Source organism: Protopterus annectens, chromosome 3.part0 (assembly GCF_019279795.1).
Source record: "Protopterus annectens isolate FY-2018-M chromosome 3.part0, PAN1.0, whole genome shotgun sequence".
In the NCBI taxonomy this organism is placed as follows: Eukaryota; Metazoa; Chordata; order Ceratodontiformes; family Protopteridae; genus Protopterus; species Protopterus annectens.
In genome coordinates this window covers 1,953,635,901-1,953,660,532 of record NC_056731.1, presented here as the reverse complement: position 1 = coordinate 1,953,660,532, position 24,632 = coordinate 1,953,635,901, and the positions used below count along the sequence as shown (strand labels likewise).

Genomic DNA, 24,632 nt, shown 5'->3' with positions numbered 1-24,632 from the left:
TCACCCAAATCCCTCCCACATGTCAACAAATCGCACAATAGAGCTAGTGACTCTCTCTATTCAAACTACATTGCCAAAAAATGTAACTCCATCCCTAAGACTATTATAACTACTTCCAACACATCTCACTTCAAAAAAACTATCGAAGGACTATCTAGGAAGAAACTAGATCTGCTCATGCTCTAGTTCTGGGTGACAACGTCCACCTACTCTTTCCCTATCCTCCTTTCTTAGCCCTTAGTCTCAACTTCATTTCTACTTATTCTCTCTCTGGCATATCCAGACTCACCCTAATTGATTAGTCCTCTCCTTCTCAATCCCTCCCTCTAATTGATTGCTCCTCTCCTTCTCATTCCCTTCTATTTACTTCTGTAGTTGCAACTTTTTTCCCTCCAAACTTCACAATCACCACTATCCCCCAACTCTTCCTACTTCTTCTATTTACCAATCACCACTATCCCCCAACTCTTCTCACTTCTCCTATTTACCCTACTTCTCTGTCTACTTTCTATCCCCTCTAGCTTGTTGCCTCTTCCTCTGACTCCTCTGTGTCACATTCAGTAGACTTAACCTACAATTACTCCTTCTTATATACAGTTATTTTATCATATACCTACAGGTCTAAACTGTCCAGCTATATATTACTTTCATCTGACTCAACTTATTTCATCTTCAGCCTCTGTCAACTAAATGTCTCAAAATCAAACCTCTGTACGCAAAAAGTACCTTATTATATGCTCTATAATTTCTTTTGTTTGGAAAATACTCAATTATTAGCCTCTTACATGCATTGGGGTTTTTGTAAAAACTTCTAATTATTGTTCTCTGTTAAATTTTGTTTTTGTAAAATCTGCTGCATACTGTAAAATCTATAAATACTGTTCTATGTAAATGTTTTTGTAACAATTAATGTACTTATTCTGGAGCTTTTCTCCTGGGCCTCTGCTGAAAATGGGCTACCACCCAGCCGGACTATCCTGGTAAACAAAAGTAAATAAATAAATAAAACTATTTTAGCAATGCCCCAGACATTGTTGTATAAGGCTTGGGATGCCTTAGGTTTCATAGAACAGTATGTTGGAGAAGATAGCAGCACAGTTGGTCTTGGACTAGCCAAAAAATATCTGTTTTTATGTGTTTATTTAATTTCACTTTTCTTTGTCTGAAATGGAGACAAGCAATGGAGATTAATGTTAGGGTTTTCAAGTACCATTGACTTTGTTCTTACAAAAGAGTTTTGAATAGTAGCACTAAAGTCAGAATTGTCTTGGCAGCTCTAGATTCAGAAGATGCTTATCTCAACAATGTTACCCTTCTCACAAAAAAAATGTGTTATTCTAAGTTGCAGTTTAACTTTTGGTAAGCCACTCTCTCTGTTGGTCTATCAACAGCCCCTAGAGTACTCACTAAATGTATTTATTAATTTGACATTTATTATCTGGGTTAGTCTGGCTGGGCAGCTTGCCTTTTTTTAGTAAAGACCCAAGGAGAAAAGCCCCATTACAAAAATATTAGACATATATCGAGTGTTAAACAATTGGAGGAATAATGTATTTATCTAACACATGGCTAGCATCAAAAACATCATACAATAATTGGGAAGTACAATAGTTATGACAAGGAACATAAAACATTAAATATGACATGGAAAAAATATAAGGAAAGTTAATAAATCAAGATACATTTGTTTTTGAGAAGTAGGCTATGGTAGAAGCTGAAATGAAATGACTGGATGACAGTAAGTGATATAGGAACAGTCTGAGCACAAAGGTTGAGTTACTCAGTAGATAAGGGATAAAACGAGGGGAAAAAATAAAGGTTGACGAAGAAGTAGGGTAGTGGCAGAGGAGGAAGTATTCAAGTGGGGTCATTACAGGAGCAGTTCCAGGAGTGAAACAGAAATTCCTTTAATGCTGTTTTAAAACTAGATGTGTTGTTAAGTGAACGGATGTGGAAAGGAAGTTTGTTCCAAGCAGAGGTGACTGACTGACTATAAAGTATTTTGCCAATGGAATTGTTAGGTTTAGAAATTTGCAGGAAAGGTTGGTCAGAGCTGCATAGGTCACGATTAGGAATATAGGGGAAGATAAGGTTTGCCAGAGATGGACAAGCTAGGGGTTGGTGAAGGATGGAGTGGGTTAGGTGGAGCTGTGGTAGGAGAAGTTGATGTTGAAACTCTAGCCAGTGAAGTTTTTTTAAGGAAAGGCAGTGGTATAATCCAGAAGGGCGATTACTAGTGAATATGGCTATCTTACTGTAAGTGAGTTCAAGTTTGGCAGACAGGTTCTTTTGGAGGTTGGTAAATGTAGGGGCAGCATATAGTAGGGTGGGGAGTAGGTAGGCTAAGGACAATTTTGATTCAGGAGTTAGGATTTTTTTGATCCTATACAGTACTCCAAGTTTTTGATGTGTCTTTTTAATACAATTATTGATGTGGATGTCAAATTTAAGTTTGTCATCTATGAAAACGCAGAAGTGTTTAGTGTGAGATTCAACTTTGATACTAGTATTATTTAAAGAGCAGACAGAGAAGGAGGGTTTGATGTGTTGGAGAGATTTAGGGAGAAGATTAGGAGTTTAGTTTTGTTAGGGTTGAGCAGTAGTTGATTAGAAGTGAGCCATTTTTCAACTGAGTTCAGAGATTCTTGAGTGAGGCTGAGTAGGTGAGGAAGGTTGTCAGATGTGGAGATGATAGTTGAGTCATCACCGTATTGTATAAGAGTGCAGTGTGGGCAGGATTGATAGAGATTGTTAGTAAATATATTGAATAACAGAGGCTCCAGGATGGAACCTTGGGGAACCCCAGTTTGAACAGAGAGGAATGAGGAAGTTGCAGGGAGCCATTTAACATACTGTAATCGATCAGATAGGTAACTTGAGAACCTGCTGAGAGTAGAGAGAGAGAGAGAGAGAGAGGTTAAGGTGTGCTAGTTTGGAGAGAAGGAGGTTGTGAGATACAATGTTAAAGGCTTTAAAGATGTTAAGGAACAGGCATGAGACTAATTTGTTATTGCCAAGAGATGTAGAAATATAAATGATAAAAATGCAGTAGTGGTGCTGTGATGAGATCGGAAACCATGTTATATGGGGGTGAGGAGGTTCTCTTGAGTGAGATATGACATGGGTTGTTTATTTAAACACTTTTCAAGAATTTTAGAAAGGAGGGATAGAATAGCAATGAGTCTGAAATTAGAAAAGTTGGTGGCGTTTTCTCCTTTGTGCAGGGGTATAACAAATTTTTTTCCAAATGTCGTGGACAAGGCTTTCCTGAATTGACTGATTGATAAGTATGGAGACTGGGTAGGCAATGAAGGAGGCTGCTGTCTTGGGGGTAGAGAGGTGGTAGGTTATTGGCAGAGGGGAAGCAGAGTTTAAGTTTATTGAGAAGTGATTGGATATAGGAAGTGAAGATTGGTTTAATGAAGAAAGGAGTAGATTGGCAAGAAGGGGGAGGAGTATCAGGGATAGAGTAAGTATTAGATTTAAGAAAGTTCTGTATGGAGCTAATGAAAAAGGAGTTCAGCAGAGTGGCAGTTTCAATTGGAGAGGTGTTAGGGTAGGGGTAGGGGGTGATGGGTTTCCTGGGTGTAATAGCTTGTTGATAATTGTCCAGAAATTTTTTGGGTTAGAATAAGCTTTAACTCCAGTATTTGTACGCCACAGGAAGCAAGATTTTTCCATTTCTACGCCATCTAAATAGTTATTTGATAGTTGCCAAAACTCAGGAAATATTAATTCAGCAGCTACAATCATAAGATTATGTCAGTCATTGGACATTTCAGTAAACTACAAGAAGTCATCCATTTTGACTGTCCATACAGTGAATCTTCTTGGGGCACTTATAGGCTCTGCTTCAAATGAAATACAGATGGAAATACAGAATCCCATGAACAAACCTTCTTCACTACCAGCAGTGTCACAGATAAACTGATTCAAGGCTCTGCTGTAAATGCCATGATGCTTCTTTTTTCTGGCTCAGCATGTAGAGCTCTGAAATGCACACAGTCAAGTCAGCAGACTGTCTAGGATCAGTAATTTATTTCCTTAATTCATAAAAATAAATAAATTAATTCTAAGGTGTCAGGAGTCAAGCAACCTGACAAAGAAGATGCCAATTGTAGTCTCTCCATATCTCACTTCAAGGATCTTTTAGTACAGGGCTACTGAACACGATACAAAATGACTGTGCTCATCAGTCTTAAAAAGGTGAAGGTTTCAAGGGCAATGTCAGCATAAAGGACAACCTTCTACAATATTGTTTGTTGCCTGTGATAGAATAATAAACTGCAGTAAGTTATCAATTTTCTGTGACAAATACAGAAAAGGAAATGTTGCTTTAATGTAAATATTCATCTCCTTTCAATGTAGTGAGAATGAGAAATGTTGCTAAAGCATATTTCTGCTTTTTCAATATGATGATATGTACCATGTATTTCACTCTAGTCTGAAGGACAAGTATTGAAGGAGGCAACATACATCAATAAATCCCTTTCATTTCTTGAGCAAGCTGTCATTGCACTGTCAGATCGCAAGAGAGAACACGTCCCCTTCCGACAGAGTAAACTGACACATGCACTCAAGGACTCTATTGGTAAGGAACATTAGAGATACTGTAATGAACAGATGCAAATTATGTTACCTTTTGTGTCAAGCACACTCTCTGGTAACACTTGTTAAGAATGAATCTTCTTTATTAAAGTAACCAAAACAATTGTTATAAGCTTTTAACTGACTGTAATTGATGGGTGAGGGCATTCTTGTTTTCCTCTTATTATACCTACTACATTATGTAATACATTTTTGGTTACTTCAGCACTCATGTGGCTAGAAAGCTCTTCTGGTATTGTTTATAAATGCTGCTTAGCTGTATTTGTTACATGTTACACTTTACAGATATCATCTATTACATGCTTAACATTAATAAATGCAGTTATTATTTTGGAATAGATATATCTGAGTCTTTTACGTTTCTGCAACATCAGACATTTACTGCGAAATTTCAACAGATATGCATGGTTTACTTCACTGCCAGAAGGCAGTAGATTCATACAAGACGTTATATATCTGTGTCATTTCAGTTTTTTCTTTATTTTATAATACTTTACTATTAGTTTTATTTTGGGAATATTTATATAAAGTTTTGTATCTGATGTCCTTTTCACTCTTTCTTACTAATGAGTTCTGATCTGATCCTTGGATCTGACTTGGCCGCATATACTAGATTTGGGATTCATCTCTCAAGCTCTTCTCTCTACCCATAATGCACCACTCCATCTCCATTGCCTCAGATCTCGCTTGCCACCATTGTGGTTAGATGTAGGTTTCACTCTCAAGCATAGTAAGCAGTTTGTTTTTCAATATTTACCAGTTTATTTAGATAAATCTTTCTGAAAACTTGTATTTTTTTCTGTCTGTATCCTCCCTCTTAGTTCTCTTTGGCATCAGGATTTTTCTCGTACCTTTTCTTAACTTTCTATGCAGCTTTGAGTAGTCTTTGTACCATTGTTGGTACCTTTTTTCCTTACCTTTTGAGTATTCTCTTGTTTACCATAGCTGGTATTCTTTCCCCTTTCTTTTTTAGGCAGTTTTTTTTCTAACAAAAAAAGTAGTAGTTGTTTATATTTTTTGCTGTTGTGATCTTGTTTTTTATCACTGAACTTTGTGGTATTTTCCTTGGCCATGTCAGAAAAACCAATCGGTTTTAAAAAGTGCACTTCTTATGGGCATAAGATCCCAAACTCTGATGCCCATGAGAAGTCTGTTTATTGCCTAGGACCAGAACATTTTAATACTGCCTGTTTTGCTTGTGCTACCTTTAATCTCAGAGCATTATCAGATGGGTGCAATAAACTGATCCTTAAAGGGTTGCTTCCTGCTTCTTCTGGGGCTCAACCCCCCCTCTAAAGCATCCAAATCTGTTTCTTCAGATGTCAGGAAAATATCTCCTTTGACTTACCAAGGGCTTCCTTGGAGCTGCTGGAAAAAAAATCAGAAACATTTTGGACCCGACCTTCTTGGATCTGAAACCTCTTGGGCCATCTTTGGATCCAAAGCCTTCATCAGATCCAAAAGATTTGGCTCCTGTTGTCATATCCCCCTTACCGTCTAAGCTGGCCACTCTTTTGTCTATTTTAAATGCATTGATGAGGCATCTACTTTTTCTTTGGATCCTAAGTCCTTGGATCCAAGATCCAGTTCAGTCCATAGAAGCCGTACACCAGAGTATGCAATGAAACCTGTTTCCCTTCTCTGCCCACTCAACTTTTACAGACTCCAAAGAAACACTCTTGACCCCCATCCACAGGGTCTTCTAGAAGTCTGTCAGAGGTGGATGTGGATAGTATGATACATTAATTCCTCAGAGCTCAGATCCAGATGGGTATCCTTCCAGCTCCGTCCCCTACTAGATCCGTGAGTGCACGTACAAAGTCCATTGTTTCTTCCTCTCCACTCTGACCTGTGGTTTCGAAGTACCAGGATCTGAGAACTCTGAGAGTCTCGGTGTCAGATCTGAGGATAATTACTTCCTCCACTCTGATGATTTATATGACTGGCTCCACTTCGACACTCTCAGATCAGAGCGGGTCTTGGATCCGAGATGTCGGCACTAGATCTAAACGGTTGGGTTCAGCTCCTTTTATGTCAGATCCATCCCTTCCTTTCTGAGCTTTGGCCCTGGACAGCTTGGATCTGATTATCCCCTTGAGGCTCGGATTTGGGGGTGGTCCTGACCTGCCTTCTTTGGAAGCTTTGGCTCTGAAGAGGGTGAAACAGGTTTCCCCTGGGCCCTTGGTGTTCAAGGTGAAAGAAAGGGCTTTCTGCCTTCATAGAGAAAAGTTGTCTCATGTCTCAGATCCTATCCCCTTCCCATCATTGGTTCTGAGCTCTGAGTCCACCAGACCTACTCCACAGGGACAGGCAGTTCCACTTAATGCCCAGACAATCCCACTAGAGGAACTCTTCATCTCTTCTGATACTTCCCCTGAACATCCCACAGAAGAGGCTCCTAGGAAGAGGACATGTAAAAGGAAGTACATAGACTCCCCCATGGAGTCTTTCACAGAAGACACCAATTTTGATGAGGAAGAAGGATCCCCAAGATCACCACCTGGTAATATCTCATTTTTAGATAGCCTAGAAATCCTTAAGGCTGGTCGTCCCAAACTCCTTCTTCTGAGGAATCTATGTTCCTGCAGGCTGGCTTTTGGTGCTCAACCATCTATATCTTGTGTGACCCCCTGGCAGACAAACTTATTGACCTGGTGTCCTGTTGAGCATGGAAGGAGCAGGATGCTGTCGAACCTATACCTAAGTGTCTGGACAAATTTTTACCTCCCCCATCAGATCACCCTCACTGGAGCAAAGGATTCCCAGTTGATGCTATGGTGGTGGCGGCAGCCACTAGAAATAGCTAGCAGAGTGAAGCTCTTCTGTCCATCCACCAAACAGTGAGTCCAGAGTGTTGAACAGTTTCAGAAAGTGAGTGTTTGCCACAGCCACCTTCACCCTGAGGTCACTTAACTATTTGGCACATTTTACTAGGTTTCAGAAGGATTTGACTAAGGAACTATCGAACTCTCCCTCTGAGTCCATCTCTGTTGAGGACTTCAAACAGACTTCCTCACAGCTGGCCACTCTTTTGTCTATTTTAAATGTGCTGATGAGGCGACCAGTTAGGTATTGCCATAAGGAGACATGCCTGGATGCAGCTATGCAATTTTGGGGAGCCCTTTAAGATGTCTTTTATTCACTCCCCTTTTGATGGCACTTTCTTGTTTGCCCACCTGTTAAAGATACACTTAACTGCAGTGAAAAGGATGGAAAACCCCTGTCTGCAGTAGGAATCAAGTTTTCTACTCTTCAACGGACCTCCAGAGAAGTGGTAAGAAGATGTGGTTCCAAAAGTCTTCGGTGCCTTTCCAGGATTCATGGGGGCCACTTCCTCCACAGGCAGGGGAGAAAATTTGAATGGCAGATGTTGCCCTAGAGGCAGAGGAGGCCTGCAGAACTAAGGCTTTAGGGATTCTTTTTCAGACAGAGCTTTTGTGACACTAAATTGCCTTAAAAGAAAACAATAGCAAGGAATGAAAAGGTAGTTTGAGAATCTTAGTGTAGGGTTTCCTTTACTGTTGCTAAATGAGAAGTGTTCCTGAAGCACTGCCTGACTGTTCTACTCTGGAGGCAGTCAGTGGTCATTTTCTTCACACTTAGAAGTCTGGACAATTATCACAAAAGATTTATGGGTGCTAAGAACAATATCCAGAGGTTACTACATACCCTTTTCCCTTCTTCCTCATTGTCTCAGGAAGAAACTTCCCGATGTCCCATGCAGTTAGAGAAAGGAAGCAGCACAAAAAATACAAAAGCTGCTAGAAAAAAGAGTCATGCAGATGGTCCCACCCGACCAGATAGGATTCTGAACTTACTCACACTTCTTTTTAGTGCCAAAGAAAACAGGGGACCTCAGACTAATCCTGGATCTAAGTGGTTTGAATCAGTTTATGAAGAAGGCAAAGTTGCAAATGGTCACAGTTCATTCCATCCTGACATTTTTGCACAAGGATGACTGGATGTGCTCCATAGACCTTCAGGATGTGTACTATCACATAAAAATAGACAGATGATCCTGGAGGTTTCCTCACTTTCAGCTGGGAACCAATCATTACCAGTTCAGAGCTCTGCCCTTTGGACTCACCGCAACCCCCAGGGTGTTAACCAAATGCACGGCAGTAGTGGCAGCTCACTTGAGGCTCAAGGGATTCCAGATGTTTCCATATCTAGACGATTGACTCCTCACCACCTCATCCAGCTATCAACTCCTACAAGCTCCACATTTGCAAAACCTTGGACATTTCAATCAATCTTACCAAATCTCAGCTTGCTCCACTTCAAGGTCTAGAATTTATTGGAACACTTCTGAATACTACAACTCAGTTGGCATTTTTACCTTTGCACCGCATTGCTTCTTTAAGACATCAGGTACAGGATATCTATATCCTCTTTCATCCTTCTCCTCCAGCAATGGTAGCACTTTGAGCACTGGGGTCTATGTCAGCTGCCATAGTACTGCTTCCCTTAGCATGCTTTTTTATGTGAATTCTCTGATGGACATTAGCTGTACAGTGGTCCATTATACATCAGCCCCTGTCTTTTCAAATAAAAAAGCACCACATTCATTGTTGGATGCAGTCCACCGATCTCTTTTTGGGCAGATCCTTTGTTCTTCCGAATCCAGTTACCACAGTGACCACAGACATTTCCCAACTGGGGTGGGGGGGGGCTTTTCTTGGGAAGGACGGTCCAAGGCATGTGGTGCCCCCAAGAGACCAAATTGCATGTCAGTGTTCTAGAGATAAGAGCAGTTCTTTTAGTGTTGCAGGCATTTCACGAATCTCTCCCCCTGGGAACTGTTGAAATTCAGACAGACAACATGTTGATAATCAGGTACATCAACAAGCAAGGTGGAACCCGGTCTTATCCCCTGTGCAGAAAGGCCATGAGAGTTTAGGAATGAGCAATCTCTTTGGATCACTTTCTAATTGCAAAGCACATTCTGGGGAAAACCAAAGTGCTGGCAGACAAACTGAGCAGATCTATTCTGATGCCTCATGAGGGGGTCTCTTAATCAGTCACTAGCGAATATGATTTTCAGGTGTTGGGGCCAATCTTGCTGTGACCTGTCTGCCTCCCCTCTCAACAACAAGTGCAGCAAGTACTTTGCTGTGATCCCCCCTCAAGGGTAGTCAACGATGGACGCTCTGCTTCGCCCTTGGCCCTCCGGTCTCCTTTATGCTTATCCACAGCTTCCTGTAATTCCAACATTCTTACAGAAAGCAAGCAGGTTGAAGAGTTCTGTAATCTTCATTGCCCCTTTCTGAACCCGGCAAATTTGGTTCCCCTTCCTTCAGTCTCATATTTGTTATCCTCCATGGATATCGGAGCCTCGTTAGGATCTCCTATCTCAACCAGCGGGGATTCAACATCCCAACCTTCTAGCTCACAGGATGGTTTCTCCTCTTCCAGTAATACTCAGACAGTCCATGCTCTCTTCCCCAGTTTGTGACATTATTTTGGTGTCACAAAAAAACTTCCATCAAGAGAGTATATAGGAACAAATTCAGAAAGTGAATGTTTGCCTCAGCCACCTTCAGTCTGAAGTCACTTAACTATTTGGCACATTTTACTAGGGTTCAGAGGGATTTGACTAAGGAATTCTCAAACTCTCCCTCTGAGTCCATCTCTGCTGAGGACTTCAAACGGACTTCCTCACAGCTGCCGGTTCAGGTATTGCCATAAGGAGACATGCCTGGATGCAACTATGTGATTTTGGGGAGCCCTTTAAGACCTATTTTATTAACACCCCTTTTGATGGCACTTCCTTGTTTGGGCCATCTGTTAAAGATTCGCTTACCCACAGAGAAAAGGATGGAAAAACCCTGTCTGCTGTAGGTATCAAGTTTTCTACTCTTCAACGGACCTTTTCCTGATACCAGATAGTTGGTAAGAAGATGCAGTTCTAAAAGTCTCAGGGACCTTTCCGGTATTCATGGGGGGTCAATTCCTCCAGAGGCAGAGGAGGAAATTTTAATGGCTTCTAACAAAAACACTGATACTCTGTCAGTACCAATTTCTGCAGTTCTCGTTTTTCTCACAACCCTTTTTAATCAAGGGGCCAGTTTTTCTACACTTAAACTCCAATTGGCAGCAATCTCAAAGTTCCAGTCAGGAAATAAATCTTTCTCCCTGGCCTCCTCTAGATTATGTAAAGCCTTTATGAAGGGAACTTTTCTCCTCAGACATCTGGTAAAGTATCCCTCACCACCTGGGGGCCTTACAGTTGTTCTTCATGGTTTAACTCAGAAACCCTTTGAACCATCAGACAAGTGTGATCTAAAATTTCTGTCATGGAAAACAGCCTTTCTGGTAGCAATAACTTCAGCAAAAAGAATTTCTGAACTACGGGCTCTTTCAGCAAAATCCCCTTACATTATTTTTTATAAAGATAGGGTCTTTCTACAGACTAACCCTTCGTTTATGCCTAAAGTGGCTTCTGAGAATAACTTCAACCAGTCCACTAATTTATCAGTCTTTTTTCCAAATTTTTCCAGTGAGGGAGAGTACGTGCTGCATTTCCCTGATGAACATAGACAACTACATTTTTATCTTAACAGGACAAAGCAATTTAGAAATTCAGATCAGCTTTTCATATCTTTTTCCTCTAATTGCCTGGGTCAAGCAGTTTCTAAGCTTACCCTGGCCAAATGAATTACAGATTGCATTTCACTGATTTATTCTCAAAAAGGCTTAGTGTTACCAAAACCTCCCTAAGCTCATTCAGCTCGATCCTTCATCAGCCTTTTAGTCAAGGACCTCTATTGATGACATTTGTGCAGCAGCAACATGGTCCAAAGCTCATACCTTTATTTCACATTACAAGCTGAACATTATATGCAGAAATAGAGTCTCTTTTGGTTCGGCAGTGCTCAGGAATATCCTTCCATGAGGGCCACCCAAGGTTTACGTAGATGGGGACTCTACCCCATTAGTGAGGAAGAATGAAAAGGACAACATCAGATTTACAAGTTATGTACTCACCGTAACTAAGCATCTGGGTTGTCTATTTTCATTCTTCCTCACTTTCCCTCTCATCTGTCCCCCATCTTTTTTTTTTCTTTTCTTCTGGAAGAACCTATTAGACTGTGTTTTGAACCTATTGTTCCAGGTTTGAGCCCAATCTTTATTTCTGTCTATCCTTTTCTCTCTTGGACAGGGTGGAGATTAGGCAGAAAACTTGATCTGAGGCAATGTGGATTGAGTGGTGCATTATGGGTAGAGAGAGGCACTCGAGAGCTTGATCCGAGATCCTAGTATATGCGTTCGAGTCAGATTTGAGGATCAGCTCTAAACTCATTAGTAAGGAAGAATGAAAATGGACAACACAAGTGCTTAGTTATGGTGAGTACATAACTTATAATTTTATAAGGTGTTACAAACACTTTATGGCATTTATACATCACAACCTAATTACCATTTGAAAAATCCAATGCCTTCTGTAAATTTTCACATTGTATAGCATAAAAGAGTTTAATTTACTTTAGAGCCACCTGAAGAAAAATATAAGGTATACCCTTTCAATTTTGGCCACTGCTTTTTGTGAATATTAACCCCAACAAGCAAAACATATGAGAACTCTGTCATTCTCTTCTCCATTTTCCCAAACCCTCATCTTTCTCCTCAAGCCCTGCTCTTTGCAACAATAAGAACAGAAAATCTAAACTATATGCTTCCTGGTCTGCACATCTTTAACATTTACTATTACATCTGCGGGGGAGGGCATTGGCATAATGGTTAAGGTTTTTACCTCATAGATACAATATGCAAGGTACAGGGTTTAATTCTGATTTCAGGTTATTGGCTAGGCTTAAAATGGCCCTCTAGGACAGTTATCCTAGTATTCACCTATGAACCTATACATCATCTATCACCTCCATAACACTCTACAGACCTTCCATTACTCTCCCCTTAACAAATCCAGTTCTAATTACTTTCTTACTCTCCTTCTTCTAACTGCATAATAATCTCTCAAATCCTTGTCTTGCACTTTTGCTTTCTCTGTCTCCACTTCACCCAGACATATTTTTTTTCTTTTTCAGCCACTTCTCTACTGGTACCCTTTGCTACCTGTTTACTTGATTTCCCCGACATGTTGCTTAATTCTGTCCTTTCTGACCCAATTTTGCACTTTCATGTCATTCAGTACCCTGGATACCATTCATACTCACTCACCAGCCTCTGAAACATTATGAAAGTGTTGTATTCTGTATCTTCAAATTGATTCTCCAGCCTCAGTCCTTCTTTTTCTTGCCATCTCTCTATAATGGCATCTTTTCCATCTTGGATTCACTGTCCTAGCCATTCTTTTCTCCTAAATTCCTTGATTATTCTTCAGTTTTCAGTCTCCATTCTAGTTTTCATTTTAGTTCCTGTAAACAAAAAGTAACCACCAGCCTTTTAACTGCCAGGTTCCAACTGCTCCAGCTATGAAAACTTGCCTGTGACATTTGTCAGCTATTATTCTACATTCATCATCATTGTTTATCTTTAAAGATTTGGTAAAGTACAACATCTCATTTCCCTTTCTGCCCCGACTCTCCCTCCTCTTCTTTACCATTTCCCCTTCCAGACAAATTTAATTCAGTCCTCCTGTAACATCCTTAGCATATTTTCTTTCAGTGATACTAGTATTTGCCTACGCAGATATAACATCTATGATACCGCCATTGTTTTTAGTGTAGCTGCCCTCCCCAGTAACAGGTTCAACCTTGTCATCCTCCTCTTAGGTGCTCCTGTAATTTTGGAAACTAATTCTTGACATTCCTCTGCCTGATTTCTCTCTTAAGTATAGCTTGCTCTATCTACTGCACAAGTGTGCTCACCTTCCTTATAAGTTTGCACTTCCAATAAGTTGTAGGAGTTGTATTCTGTCATATCTTCTCCAAATATCTTGCATACTTCAGATATATCTGAAAGTTATTTTAATACAACTGTCAGCAGCAGCATCTAAAGAAAGATTGAAACACTTGCATTCTACCCCATGTTAAGAAGACATGATTGGGTACTTAACCAAAAGTTTGCTGATGAGGTAAAGTCTGAAATCTTTGATTGTGCTTTAGAAAAGGTGGTATTGTTTGACTCATCTGCTACCAAGGTTCTCAAACAATATGATGAAAGTAGGAAATTGATTTGGGGAGTTTTTATGGTTTTCCATGTACCCCAATTACAATCTTACAGGTATCCCTCTTTTACAAAACAAAAGCCAAATAGAAGAGCAAAGTGCTAAGAAAGAGATGGCCAGAGAGCACTAACAACAAGAAATAGGTGTCATTTCAGAAAAAGGGATAGACCAACAGTCCAGAATGACTAGGCTGGCTCGTATTCTTTAACCTTACCCTTTCCTCCAGCCAGTATCTAATTCTGCTGTTAGTTGGTGTGCCTCCTCTTTCCTAAATTCCTCTTTTATCTGTCTTATCCTGTTGATTCTTCCCTGCCTTTCAACCAGTCCTCTTCCTTTTGCAAATAACACAATTCCTTCTCTAAAATTCATATCCTTTCTTTCCTAGATCTAGTAACCCTTTCTCTATATTGTATCAATTCAGTTTCCACTTGTCCTGCCCTGTTCATTCCTGTTCGTTTTTATACATCCATAGCTATGCTTCAGTTGCTCTAGTGCATACCAGTTTCCTGGGTTCTCATTTCCAATCCCTTTTCCTCCCTACCTCTATTCCATTACCACTGTAGTGTGATCTGACATTCTTTTTTAATACCTACCCCCAACATTTCACACCATCTCTTGATCCATAAACTATCTATCAAGCCAAAGTGCTTGCTTATTTAATTTACTCTTTTCTCTGGGGAATGTATATTGTCTTTTACCTCCCTGCCTCTCACTTCATATATCTAGAAATTACTTCTTTGTACTTTGTTTTAGTAACCTTTTGTTTCTTACATTAAATTCAACCTTCCAATGTAATGTCTAACTCTGGGCATAGCACTATATTAACCTCCCCTTTCCCATATTTTTATCTTTTTCTTTCCAAAGCATCTTCATTGTCTTAAATCATACTTTGCATGTATGTACTTTAGCTATGATAGGTCCATAGTAAACAACTATTAAAAGTCCCACTCACTTTAAACATATCTTGGCTCACCACCTATCAGACTAACCCACCTCAAACTCACACTCTGTGTGCTGCCAACCTATTCCACCTCTAAGATTCCTACTCATCTTGCTTGACTCCATTATCCCCAGCTCATCTATACCCTTTTTCTCCATTTTTGTAGTCTTGTCATATTTAAGTTAAGCTCCTGTAGCAGGCTAAATGTATCATTTTCTTAAATGATACTTTTTCCTTTTTTAGGCTTATTAATACTTCTTACAGTCCAAGTAACTACTCTCAATCTCTCCCACCTCTCCTTTAAACCTATTTACTGCACCTTCACTGTTGGTCTGAGCTGATCCATAAGTATGCCTCACAGGCATACTAATTCTTTCTCCCCATAGATCATTGTCACTATTTGTCATCTTTCTAGATTGACAGCCTAGTTATTTCTCCTACTAGGCTAACCTCTTCCTTACCTATATACTACTTACTCCCTCTCACCTCTACCCCTTATCTCCTCTCTTAATGATTCTAACTTGGATCCCAGTATATCTCATCCTCCCCCATTTAACATGTCATTTGTGTCTTCATGTGTTTATCTCTGTTGACATGTATGCAATACAACATGCCTCTCATAATTTAAATTTATTGTCTTACATTTGTAATACATTTATTTTATTTTACTTAATTCATTCATTCCTTCATTTATTTGACTATCCATGCATCCATTCATGCATCCATCCATCCTTTGTTGACCAAGCTAGTCCTAATAGACTATTGGCTTCTTTTCAGGGAAGGCCCGGGGTGGTATTTATACCACTAGGTAAACTTTGACCAGGACATTGGGGAACTTCTCCTACTCTTTTCGATGCTGTTGGATCTTTTACGTCCACCTGAGCTACCACCAGCTCAAGCAGGTCAGACCTTGGTTTAACATCTCACAGGTGCTATCTTCTATCATTGTCCTTTAGAGGTGACCTGTCTTTTACCTTGTCATCTAGCTTCTTTTCTTCCTGTTTGAGAGCTTGCAACTACCTTTGGTACCACTAAGGAACAGAGGTTCACCTCCTTGTAACATATATGGCTTCTTTTGAATTCTCATTCTGCTATGAATGAATTTGCATCTGCAAAGTCACAAACCACCAAACACCCCATATTCTCTCAATAGTTGCACCCAATATGCAGTATGATCTTTGTTTGCATCTCCAATACCTTTTTCTCTTGCATTACTGTCCAATAAAAGTAAGCTGTCTATTCAAAACTGCATTCTTCTTTGCCACGTGATCATTAATACAAGAGCATAGATAACTTTTACAACTGCCCTTTCTCTCCTTAAGGGTCCTCTAACTGGTGTCATATCTAATTTTTAAAGAAATATCTGCCTTGGGCAGTCTTCTACCACACAAACTTTATTTCCAGGAATCATCAACCATTTTTGTGTGGATGCCTGTTTCATTATCCATTTCTTTGTGCAAAAACTATGCACTTTAACAATTAAAGGCTTTGACTTATGTGACACTTTATTTTTTTATCCACCTTGTGTGCTTTGTCAACTTGAAGGCTGAAGTCCTGGCAGTCCTTGACCATTCTACTTACCTGCTCCCGAATGTATTTTACTATATAAGGGCCTTCTCTTCCTTCTTCCAAGTTCACAATTAACATATTCTCTCTTCTCAATTTATTTTTTAAATTGCCTTGTTTCCTACCTAGCCCATGTATGATGTCTTTTATTTCTAATATCTCTTTTTGCTTTATTATCAGATTTTCTATTTCATCCTCTTTACAGAGCGTGCTGCTTCACCATTGCATTAAACCTTACCCCTTCACTCTCAGCATGCCCCCTAAGACCAGCGTAATAGAATGAAGGTTTGCAATTACTACTACTAATTTATTTTACATAATAAATTCCATCATTTCCTGACACTTGTTAGCAGTACAATGCACAGTAATCATTTCACTTTGTATTTATACAAATTGTATCTGCTATAAGAAAATATCATTGCCTTAGTCTCTCAATGTACAGTGGGCCTCTCCTCCCTAGACCAGGAGATGAAAGTGGTTATAAGGGTTATAGCACACTTTTCAGAAGAGCTCCTTTCTATGACCAATAAAAATCATTGCTGAGAAAATGAATCAACAAGCATGGGATGTGAGGGCATCAGTACCTTTCAAATGTGCAATAAGGTACTTCTGGTTTAGGAAAAGGCAGTTTAACCCAATCTTCTGCTTTCTGATGTACATCTCCAGGTTAGAAGAACCTTCTGGCTGATTCCTTCAGGGAATATGTGTCTAGCACACAGCTGGCAAATTTAACTTATGATTCTATTTCATCAGTCCATCTGCTTTGACAGTTGGGCACCTAGTTGCTCCTAGGATCCAATCCAGACATGGTCTAGTGCATTGAGCTCCTGCAAGTTTTCCCATAATTCTCTATAAATGTCTCCTTCAGATCTCATTTGCCACAGTAGGAACAAGATTGGGATTCCAGCTTCAGCTAAGTGCTCTTTAGAAGACTTTCTAATTACTTATTATATTAATTAGTCTTTACTTCTCTGCCACTTTGCTTTCATTCTTAGAATTTCTTGTAGAAATATAGTTGGCATAAATTCATTTACTGTAGGATTTGTTAGTGGCTCAGCTCCAGATGCTAAGGCAGTTGCCTCGTTCAATTATGTTGGCATTCTAGGTTTAGTCAAAGTGAAAAAAAAGCTTTCCTATGTTAGTTTTAGACTTAATAAAGCATTCAGCTAACCCTTCTGTTGTTATTATGGCCATTTTTGTAATGTATCTTTCTTATACTTAATATTGATAAGATATTTAAGAAGTACTCCAGGTGTGGGCAGAAGATGCCACCTCAGGATGAGCACAAAATGCATATGGTTTGTCTAGGCCAGGAGCACCTCAATGCAGAGTGCTCTATTTGTAAGGGGTTTAGACTCTATCTTTTGTCAGAAAGATGGACAAACTTTGTTCTAGAGGAACTTCTCCCATCTAATCATGCAGAAAGATCAGTAGAGAAAAAGGACATAGATAAGGACAGGGAGGGTAGAAAGTGCAGAAATGATAACCAGACTTCCACCTTTGCCCCTAAAGTACAGAGAACAAAGGCTTTTCCATCCTCAGCACCAAAACCAAAATCACCTTTATTAAAGACAATTCTTATTAGAGATAGGTCTCCAGCCAAGATAGTTAATAGACATTCTTATGAAAGAAAACTGTCCTGTTTTCTTTCTTCAAGACCTCCATAATCTTCTTCATTGAAATCCATATGATCTGTCCAAAGTACATCAGAAGCTGATTGGAAACCTATGACGAAGGCTTTTCTGAAGACGCAAATATAAATGGGCATCATCCCACCCTCCTTTTTTTATAACGGTGGCTCAAAATGGCTCCCTTTCATCTCTTTTAATTCATTCCATGGTGCCAGTTTCTCCATTGGTGGCCTCAGACCTGGCATTCTACCCAGATCCTGCATTTTTGCCAGTGTCAGCCATCTCAGTTCCTGTGCTAATATTTTTCATCCAACTCATTCAACACCATCCTCTTTACTGTCAAATGAGTCTCATATCGGATTAACACTGAGTCCTTGTCAGTATCTTCAAGTACAACCCATATGAACAATTAACATATTCTCTCTTTTAATTTATTTTTTAAATTGCCTTGTTTCCTACCTAGCCCATCAGTGATGGCTTTTATCTCTAATATCTCTTCTTGGTTCTTTTATCAGCTCTGGCCTCACCCGAAGAAGTCTTCTTATCTTCTGCATCAACCCTTGGATCTACTTTCACACTCCTCTGGTCAGCCTTAACTGGACTTTCACAACCTCAACTTAACTACATAGTTTCTTTATAATTCTTTTAATGGCCAGGCATTCATCACTTTATGAGAATGCGATTCACATTCTTTCTGCTTTTCAAAAAAGATATCAAATCAGAAGACGTACAAGAGCAACTGGAAAAAAATTCTCTGTCCAAGGCTGTAACCAAGGATTTGAGCCATATTCTGTATCCACATCAGATGTCCTACATTTCCTGTCTTCTCTCTGATTGACTCAGGTCCTAGCTCCTCTTCTATTAAAGTGCAGTTGGCTGCTATTTCTTCCATCCAGGTTTTCATAATAGCATATCAGTCTGTCATAAGTTGTGTAAAGCTTTTGTCAAAGGAGTGTTCCTCCTTCATCCTGCCCTTAAAAACAATACTCAGCCCTGGATTTGAGTTTGGTTCTGGAAGCTCTAACAAATGTTCCCATTCTGAAAGTATTTATCTTAGGAAACAGTATTCATTGTGGCTATTACATCAGCTAGATAAATATCAGAAATGCATGTCTTGTCTGTTTCTCTGCCTTACTTGATCTTCCATAAGGATAGAATTACCTTAAGAACCAATCATTCCTTTATCCCTAAGGCGGCTTGTAATCGATAAACCCATCAACCTGCCTGTGTTTCCCCAAATTACTCTAACAAGGGAGAATACTTTTTTTACATACAGTGGATATTCACAGACAACTCAGATTTTATCTACACTGAAATCATTCAAAAATAACTTATTTATTTATTTATTTATTGCATTTGTTAACCGGGAAAGTCTACTGGGCCTAGGTGAGCCCTTTTTCAATAGAGCGCCGGGGAGAAAAGCTCCACATAACATTAATAGTAATACAACAAAAAGTACAATATACAGTGTATATAACTTTCAATTGTTTGTGTTATTTGCTCCAAATAGATTGGGCTCAAAAGCTGCAAAACAAACTCTATCCAGATGGCTATCAGACTGCATCTCATTGCCCACTCTGCCAATGATAAGACTCTTACTTCAAGCCCATTCTATAAGGTCCACAGCTACTTCTACAGCCTTTTTCAGAAATTCCTCAATTGATATTCATGCGGCTGCAACTTGGTCTGTGCTTCACACTTTTTCTAAACACTAAAACTGGACATGAATTCTAAGGACCATAACAGCTCTTGGCTCTTTGGAACTTAGAGGTCTGTCTTTCGGCTTTTCCCGGTTAGGGGTCGCCACAGCGGAACTCCGGTGCGCTAATGATTGGCAGTAGATTTTTACATGCTAGCTTGCCGAGCCTAACACACAACCTTCAACGAAGGAATGCCCATTCATGCATGTCGACACACAGAAGACGCTCTAACTGAGAATCAAACGTGCAACGTCTAACTGTGAGGCGACAACGCTACCGCATCACCACCACCGCAGTCTCTTTGGAACTTAGAGGTATCATGTTATAATTGCATCTGAGACCTGAGGTAGTTTGGAATTCTGTCCCAACTGTCTGATCAAATGGACTATTGAAATACCATTCGGGCATTTTGCAATTACCACAATGCTGGATCCTTTTTGGCCAAGTCTGTGTGATATAACTTCCATACCTTCATCTCCCTGACAAATTTTCACATCACTATCATTTTCATTATGTGACTACTGTTCTCTTAGGATATGCGACATATAGGTAGCAAACTCATTCTGAAGGCAAGATTGACAGTGTATTATGGGAAAGCTTGCAAGAGCTTGAGGCACTAGAGTACTAGCAAATAGCTGATCGGATCTGAGGAGTATCTCAGTACCCAACTGTCATTGATGAAAAAGATGCAGTATTATGGTAATTGCATAACTTTCTTATTTTTCAGCAGGTAGTACAGCTATGAGGTTTGACAAAAGTGGATCTTATTACCTCTTATTTCAATAAACAGATTGTAGCCTTTAACTCTTCAACATTCCTCAGCTTGGAAGAAAGCATCTTTTCTTGACGTTAGGGTTATAACTGAATTGAAGCCTTTCTACCTGTCTCACTAACCCAGAAGGTCAATTTACAAGTAAAATAGGACAAAGCAGATCTGATTATGCAAGCTCAAGCTTCTCCAGACGACTCATGTTTTTCTGTCCTAATGCAGCTCACTACTCAACCACTTTGGAAGCAACCCCTGTGCAACAGTCTGCTAACTTTGCTATCTGGCAAAGTATATTACCAAACATCAAGTCTCTGAACCTGCCATCTGGGTGATTAGTGTTCTAATTCTGCAAAATGATTTATTTTTTTAGTAAAGTTCTGAACCTTCTAAAAGAAACTAAGAAACTACTGCAAGATTTTTAGAATTGAAAAATGTGTAATTAGGGCAATATTTTAAGGCACAAAGTTGTTAAACTGCCCATTGCCAAATCTGTGGTTTTATTCATTTTCATGAAGTTAATCTAGCTGACTCTTTGATCAAAGATCATATTCTGATAACCAGTCTTTTCCTGGAATGCAGCTAATCTCTCTGGAAAGAATTTCTGTAATTTTCTTTGAGTGCTAAGTTTAGAACCTTCTGTGCATGTGTGTGTGTGTGTGTGTGTGTGTGTGTGTGTGTGTGTGTGTGTGTGTGTGTGTGTGTGTATGTGTGTGCGTGTGTGTGAGTGTGTGCATACTCGCGGTTGAGCGGGCCAGTGTATACATATGACATAATATCAAACACACAAATGTTTGAATGCAAAAATTTTGAACCCACAACAATGAATACTTCTCCAAGGCCAATTTCATGCTACTCCAGTCATAAGTGACAAACTTCATGACACCGATGCAGATGGGAACTGAAAGTTCGACTGACGAATCCTACACTAAAGCACTGTATGAGCACATCCACTCGTGCATGAATCGTGCCATCCCAAATAGAACCAAGACGCTCTCCTCCAAAAAAAGGAAGCCAATCTGGTGGTCCCCTGTCATAAACAAACTATACAACAAAAGGAAGAAACTGTTGCAGAAAAGAGGAAAATCCCAGGATGCAAAAAAGTCCCTTACCAGCCTCAGTAAGAAACTGAGATCCCTCATAAAATCCTCCAAAGCTAGTTATGAAAATAAAATTGCCAAAGATTCCAAAGACAACCACAAGGCATTCTATAGCTATGTCAAGAATCTAAATGGCAATGCTCAGATCTGCTCTGAGCTACAACAGAATGGCATTAAATATACTGATCCCAAGGATATTGCCAATATCCTGGCAAATCGATTCAGTGCCAACTTCACCCGCCCTCTCACCCCCTAAAGGGCCCATCTCAATACAGAAAGATTGCCAAATTCCGGTAATCATGGCCACACAGGTAAAAACTGTACTCTCCAAAGCTAAGAATACAGCATCCATGGGACCAGACGACATCCCGGGCTGTGTACTACATGAACTACAAAATGAACTGCCACCTCACATAAGTGTCATGTTTAATCATAGCCTCACCTCAGGCTTCATGCCCACTGAGTGGCGCACAGCTACAGTTATCTCACTCCACAAGGGGGGATCCACCTTGGATCCTGTGAACTACCGTTCCATCAGTCTGAAGAGCCTGAACTGCAAGGCCACGGAATGTATTATCATGGAACTTATAAGCAAAGACATTGGCAATCTTCAAACACTGGACCCCACCCAGTTTGGGTTCATGAAGGGCCGATCGTGTCTCCTGAACCTGATTGACTTCTTCAAATCAGTCTGCAGAGCCATGGACGAGGGTAAGGCAGTCCACACAGCCTATCTGGACCTCACCAAGGCCTTCAACACCATCCCCCACTCTGGAATCATAGATAAATTTACTAAGCTGGGCATAAATCCCTACGTCACTTGATGGGTTGCCAGCTGGCTTACTGACAGAACCCACACTGTAAAAACAGCCGACTCCAAATCCATCTCCAGACAAGTGACAAGTGGAGTACCTCAGGGTTCAGTCCTAGGACCGCTCTTGTTTGGAATCTACTTCTCTGAAGTACAGGCCAACACTGAGGGACTCTGGCTAACAAAGTTCGCAAATGACTGCAAACTGGGAGCTATTATGGAATCTCCAAATTATGTGGATATTCTACAAAAGGGCCTTACAGAAACAGATGCTTGGTGCCAGAGCCATGGGCTCAAGCTCAATGCCAAGAAGTGTGTAGTTATCCCCTTTGGGAAAAAACATGTACCCATGAATTACCACATAGGTGGCAGTACACTAAACACTGAAAGTGTGATAAGAGACTTAGGAACACACGTGGACAGCGGTCTCACCTTCAATAACTACATCACCACAACAGTCAGGAAAATCCTTCTTGTGGTACACCTCATCACTAAGGGCTTTTCATCCAGAAAAAAGGAGGTAATTGTCCCACTGTACTCATCCCTCATTAGACCCATCATAAAGTACAATGCCCTGTTTGGTTTGTCCCTCACAAGACATCTGTAACAACTGGAAAGGTCACAGAAACACCTCACTAAAAGAATCATAGGCCTAAAGCAGGTGCCCTATGCTGACCGACTAAAAAAAACTCCAGCTATACTCTGTTGCATATTGTCTACTCAGAGGCGATCTCTGCTTAACATACAAGGCCATGTCAAAGTCAAACCCAGAGCTGTTGGACATGCTACACTTAAAGAAATCCCAATCCAGCAGAGCCACATGCTCCAGGGACCTAAACCTTGTCATCACAATGAACAAAACATGCTTGAGGGATAGGTTCCTGACCCAGAGACTCCCCATACTCTGGAATAGACTGACCATACATGTTAAGCAGAGCGCATTCTTGGCCCTCTTCAAAAGGAACCTTGATGACTGGATGGGAGATAGGAAATTTACCCCGGGGATCATGTCAGTCACCCTGCTAGACAGGGGTCCAGGGAAGTAAATATTGTGGGAAGAAATCGCCAGGGAATTGTTATGGCTAGGCTCGTATAGGCCCTAGGGCCGATACCCTAGTACCAACCTATGAATCTATTAACCTATGAACCACAAAATATCAAGAAGACAAAAAACATTTTTTCCAGGGGACAAGCCCCTTTCACCCTCACATCTTTTGCTAATTTTATATATCAACTCTGAAATCAAACTACAGTGGTGAAAGGGGCAAAATCCCACTCCCTGCTCTACTGAAATCCCACAACCAACTACTAACATTTTACAAGATTCAAATATCTTATCTAATATTTCAGTCTAAAATTATAGTAGTAAATGGTTTTAGCATTCTGAGCATTTGATTAAATGCATGGAATCCACATACTTATGGTTGTGGTTGACATTAGCAAAAGCTCACAAGTAAAAGCTTTTTACTGCTGTAAAAAAAGTGAACATTCATGTGAGTGAATGTTGTTTTAAATGGACCTTATGAGGTCAGCCTTTTGCATTAGATCATGAGCGACTACAGTTGGCTGATACACTCATACAGATATATATATATATATATATATATATATATATATATATATATATATACATATACATATATGGGCCCACTTTGAAATCTCAAAAGCTCAAAATCTCGAAATTCAAAAGACTGAGTCCAAAATCTTGAAAGTTCAATATACTGAAAACTCAAAATACTGAATCTCATACTATCGAAAAAAATACCAGACACCAACACTTACTATACTCCAACACAAGCAAAGCAGGAACAAATAAAAGACAAACCATCACAAAAACACCAAGTCTTCCAATGAAGCAAAAAACAATGAAATAAAAATAAAAAGGTCCCAACACAAACGTGGTTTCACCGATTTAATTGCACAAAACACAAAGATCCCAACGACTGAGCGCTTTCACCATGAGATTGGCTTCATCAGAGTAATGTTGGTTAGTACAAACAACATTTAAATACCCCATCCCCTACCTGCTGGTCAATCCACATTGAATGACATCATCGCAAAAATTAAAATAAAACAGTTGATTATACATGAAATATAAAAACATAATTGAACCAAAATACAAGATAAAAAATGTACTTGTACAATATGCTTAAAGATATAAAATGTTGTGATGCTGAAATACGTTGTTAAATATATAAAAAAATAAATTGTATTTAATCACATTTGCTTTAGCCTTAAGTGTAGGAAGAATAGCAATACTGTCATTGAGGCAAGGTGGATGCTTAGCATTTAGCCTAAGTTGCCACATGGTCTCCAAATTTTCCACTTTTAGTTTCAAGTCACCTCCTCTTTCACTACTTTTCACCTTGTCAATGACAAAGAA

General features: G+C 39.8%; 1 protein-coding gene across 1 annotated transcript in view; it reads left to right on the top strand.

Annotated features, from left to right (window-relative positions):
- Window positions 1–24,632, top strand: part of KIF9 (kinesin family member 9) — a 1,986,094-nt gene that overhangs the window by 886,781 nt on the left and 1,074,681 nt on the right. Inside the window, exon 7 of the mRNA XM_044066028.1 lies at window positions 4,444–4,591. Within this exon, the coding sequence (XP_043921963.1) occupies window positions 4,444–4,591 (148 nt within the window). The remainder of the gene's footprint in view (window positions 1–4,443; window positions 4,592–24,632) is intronic.